General features: G+C 36.1%; 1 protein-coding gene across 1 annotated transcript; it reads left to right on the top strand.

Moving 5' to 3' along the window:
• Positions 1-765: 765 nt before the first annotated feature.
• Positions 766-3,793, top strand: LOC106760079 (cationic amino acid transporter 1-like). The gene is made up of 2 exons (XM_014643514.2): positions 766-1,297; positions 2,430-3,793. Exons 1-2 carry the CDS (start codon positions 895-897, stop codon positions 3,791-3,793), a joined length of 1,767 nt encoding a protein of 588 aa, XP_014499000.2. The 5' UTR covers positions 766-894.
• The last annotated feature ends 328 nt before the right edge of the window (positions 3,794-4,121 follow it).

Raw genomic sequence — 4,121 nt, forward strand, 5'->3', positions numbered from 1 at the left:
GGTTAACATCATAAAGCTACCATTGCAAACTATAAGCATTCCATTAATATGGAAAACATTTCTTTTTCTTAGAAGTAGAACATGGCGTGGAGGTAAAGCTCAAGCTATCACAACTGATCATCATTATCGTATTGGATTATTTTATATTGTTGAACAACATAGCATCGTGTTGAATTATTTTATATTATTAAGGACATGCAATTTCAAAAGAACTAATGGTCGTTTTACATAGACAAATACTCGGTAGCTTCTATGCATGAATTGTTTGAATCCTATACCAATTTATTCTCTATTCTTGATAAGTCAAAGCTAATTGAATTTGCAAAGTTTTATGTATATATGAATTATTTACAATTGATTTAGTGATGCTTGATAATCAACTTGAAACTTACATCATTGATATGCCCAGTAATGTAGAATTTTCATCTCTGAAAAGAATAATTAATCATTTTAACAAATTGGTTAAATCTATGTATATAAATTGTTTATCTATTAGTTTACCTTGTTTTTGAAGTTAATAATGATTTTACTGGTTGCCACTACAGTCGTGGAAAGAGTCTTTTCTGCCCAGATATTTGTGAAAAATAGGTTGCGTATTTCTCTTATTTTAATGTGGTTAAAATATCATCTTCATCTTTGGATAGACCTATTTAAATATGCTCATATATAACTAATTATAGTAATTGGTCCGGTATAAAAAAAAAACAATTAAAATTTAAAAGTAAAATATTATTAAAATTGACACCTAAGTGGGTGCATGGATAGGAGAGGTGCAAAGTTTTAGGATTTCATAACAGAAAGAAACACCTTACATAGCGAGTGAGCGAGCGAGCTTCTGCTACCAGAAACACAGATAAAAAAGAAAGTTTGGTACCGAAACGCATAGTGATACCGATGGAAGGAGGAGGAGGAGTGCGAAAGAGGAGTTGTTGCACGATTCGGAAAAATGACTTCCTCCCGGAGGAATCGTTCAAGAGCTGGGAGAACTACACGACGGCGCTGCTGGAGACGCCGAGGAGACTGAAGGACCGATTTCTCACGCGATCCAGCGAGCGAGCGGAGATCAGCGAGATGACGACGCGAAGCAGCCATCAGATGAAGAAGACGCTCAACTGGTGGGACCTCATCTGGCTCGGCGTCGGCTCCGTCGTCGGCGCCGGAATATTCGTCCTCACCGGATTGGAGGCTAGGAACACCGCCGGTCCCGCCGTCATCTTGTCGTACGTCGTGTCCGGTTTCTCCGCCATGCTGTCCGTTTTCTGTTACACCGAGTTTGCCGTCGAAATCCCTGTTGCCGGTGCGTGACTCTTTCCTACACTGCTTACCAGTTCTTTCTAGTTCACTGGTTTTAGTTTTCATAACAACCTCTGTTCTGATTTTTTAATTAGGGTTATAAAAAACAATAAATGGACACCTTCACACTTCCCCCAGGGGTCTTCACATATATTTTTTTTAATCACAGAGTTCAATTTGTGTACTGTATTAATTAAACTTATATAATTATTGGTTATTAAATTTATTTTTCAAAATGTAAATTGTAATACATTCAAACATAAATTTCAAATTTCAAGTAATCATATTAAAAAGTCTTAACCATTTAAAGTTCATAATCGTTGCAATAACATGATGAATCATTTATCAACATAATTATGTATGTGGGTCAATCCTTGTTAGTTAAACGTATTAATTTAAGCCTACAATCCTAAGAGAGAATGCAAAATATATGTCATTTAAAAAAAGTTATATATTTTAATAAAAGAAAAATATTCTTTCACACATTTAAATTTTTTACATTCATTTTTACTTACTTTTATTTTCTTTTTTTTAAAGTATAAAACTTTATATTTTTTTTGACATTGTGTGAAATGAAAATATGTTATGATATTATTATTCTTTTAACATTACTTTGTGAAATGAAAATATGTTATGATATTATTATTCTTTTAACATTACTTTGTAATTTCAAGTCGGTGTATATGTAACTTTTTGGTATATTTATATATTACCATTTTTCTGTTTTGTTTTATATTAAAAAAATCACGTAAAATGGATAATAAAATAACTTTTTGGTTAATTTTGTTGAATATTCAAATTGATACCTCCATAGATTTAATTAGGGTTTTTTTGTATTTTGAAATAAATTTTTTTTAACCTCTTAAAAAAAAATTTTCCATAATTTTTTTAAGTTAAAAGGTTAAAATTATTTTAATTTAAGGGACTTAAATATGATTAAATTTCTAATAAATATGCTAATTTGGTCCTCACGATTAAAAATCATAAACTAAAATATTTAAGCAATAAAATAATACAGCAAAAGAAAAGCTTGATTACTTTTAACACGAGCATTTATCGTAATACATCATGAATCAATAATGTTGTTGAATTTGCCATCAACTTTCTCCTTGTTTTGTTTCTCATTTTTTCCTTAGGTGGTTCATTTGCCTACTTAAGAGTGGAGCTAGGAGACTTTGTGGCCTTCATAGCTGCAGGAAACATCCTTCTTGAGTACGTAATAAGTTGTGCCGCAGTGGCAAGGTCATGGACCTCATACTTCGCCACCCTCTGCAACAAAAACCCTGATGATTTTCGCATAGTCATGCATAACATGAACCCTGATTATGGCCACCTTGACCCTATAGCTGTCGTGATCCTTGCACTCGTATGCATCCTTGCGGTTTACAGCACCAAAGGCTCTTCAATCTTCAACTACGTTGCCTCAGTCGTACACACAGTCATCCTTGTCTTCATAGTCATAGCAGGTCTTGTCCATGCCAAGCCTCAAAACTACGTACCCTTTGCACCCTTCGGTGTTAGGGGCGTCTTCCAAGCTTCGGCTGTGCTCTACTTTGCCTATGTGGGGTTCGATGCTGTTGCAACCATGGCTGAAGAAACCAAGAACCCTTCAAGGGACATTCCAATTGGGCTTGTAGGTTCAATGGTGATAGCCACAGCGGCATATTGCTTGCTTGCAGCCACACTGTGCCTCATGCAACCGTATACCAATATTGACGTGGATGCACCCTTTTCGGTTGCGTTCAGTGCCATAGGGTGGGATTGGGCTAAGTACATTGTTTCATTGGGGGCTTTGCAGGGAATGACCACAGTGTTGTTGGTGACTACTGTGGGTCAAGCTCGGTATCTGACTCACATTTCACGTACACACATGATGCCTCCTTGGTTTGCTTTGGTGAATGAGCGCACTGGGACACCTGTGAATGCCACAATTTCCCTGGTTCTGATCTCAGCTGTGATTGGTTTCTTCACTGAACTTGAGATTCTCTCTAACCTCTTGTCAATTTCCACTCTCTTCATCTTCACGTTGGTGGCAGTTGCTCTCCTTGTGCGTAGGTACTACTCCAGTGGAGTCACAACAAAGGGGAACCAAATCAAGCTCATTGTGTTCATTGTGGTGATCATTGTCTCTTCATGTGGGATTTCATCTTATTGGGCAGTAAGTGATGGTTGGATTGGTTATGTTATTCTTTGTCCAATTTGGATATTGGCTACAGGAGGGCTTTGGTTTGTGGTTCCACAGGCAAAGGAGCCAAAACTTTGGGGGGTGCCTTTGGTTCCATGGCTACCTTCCATATCTATTTTTGTCAACATATTCCTTCTTGGATCTATAGATAAAGGTTCGTTTGTTAGGTTTGGTCTTTGGACTGTGCTTCTCTTGGTTTACTATGTCCTCTTCGGGTTGCATGCTTCTTATGACACAGCTAAGGAATTTGAGGCGCAGCGTTGTGCCGAAAGGGAGTTGAACAGGTTGGAAGATGGGGTCGTCTCTTCTACGTAGTCTCTAGTTGTTTTTGCTTTCGGTTCTTTGTTTTTTCACTTAGTTTTATATTAATGCAGAATGATATTTGTACATTAAACCCTTCTTTGTCGGTTTTAGTACTGTTTATCTTTATTAAGGAAGAAAGGCCAGTGTGTTAGTAGTTTGCGCCTATTTAAGAGTCCAGATTTTGCAAGGAAATGTTCTCAGGTTGCATCATTATTGAAGAAAAATGGTGAGAAATACATTTCATGATTAAGATTAAGGATATATAGTATAGCAGATATTTACATAACATTCATTTTACATATATAATAAAGGTAAAATAGTCTTAAAAAAATAAATTTTG

This window comes from Vigna radiata, chromosome 5, assembly GCF_000741045.1.
Source record: "Vigna radiata var. radiata cultivar VC1973A chromosome 5, Vradiata_ver6, whole genome shotgun sequence".
Classification (NCBI taxonomy): Eukaryota; Viridiplantae; Streptophyta; class Magnoliopsida; order Fabales; family Fabaceae; genus Vigna; species Vigna radiata.

Coding starts and splice junctions, on each gene's coding strand:
- LOC106760079 (XM_014643514.2), top strand. CDS start 895: ATGGAAGGAGGAGGAGGAGTGCGAAAGAGGAGTTGTTGCACGATTCGG. Junction 1,298..2,429: donor CGTCGAAATCCCTGTTGCCG/GTGCGTGACTCT, acceptor TTTTTTCCTTAG/GTGGTTCATTTGCCTACTTA.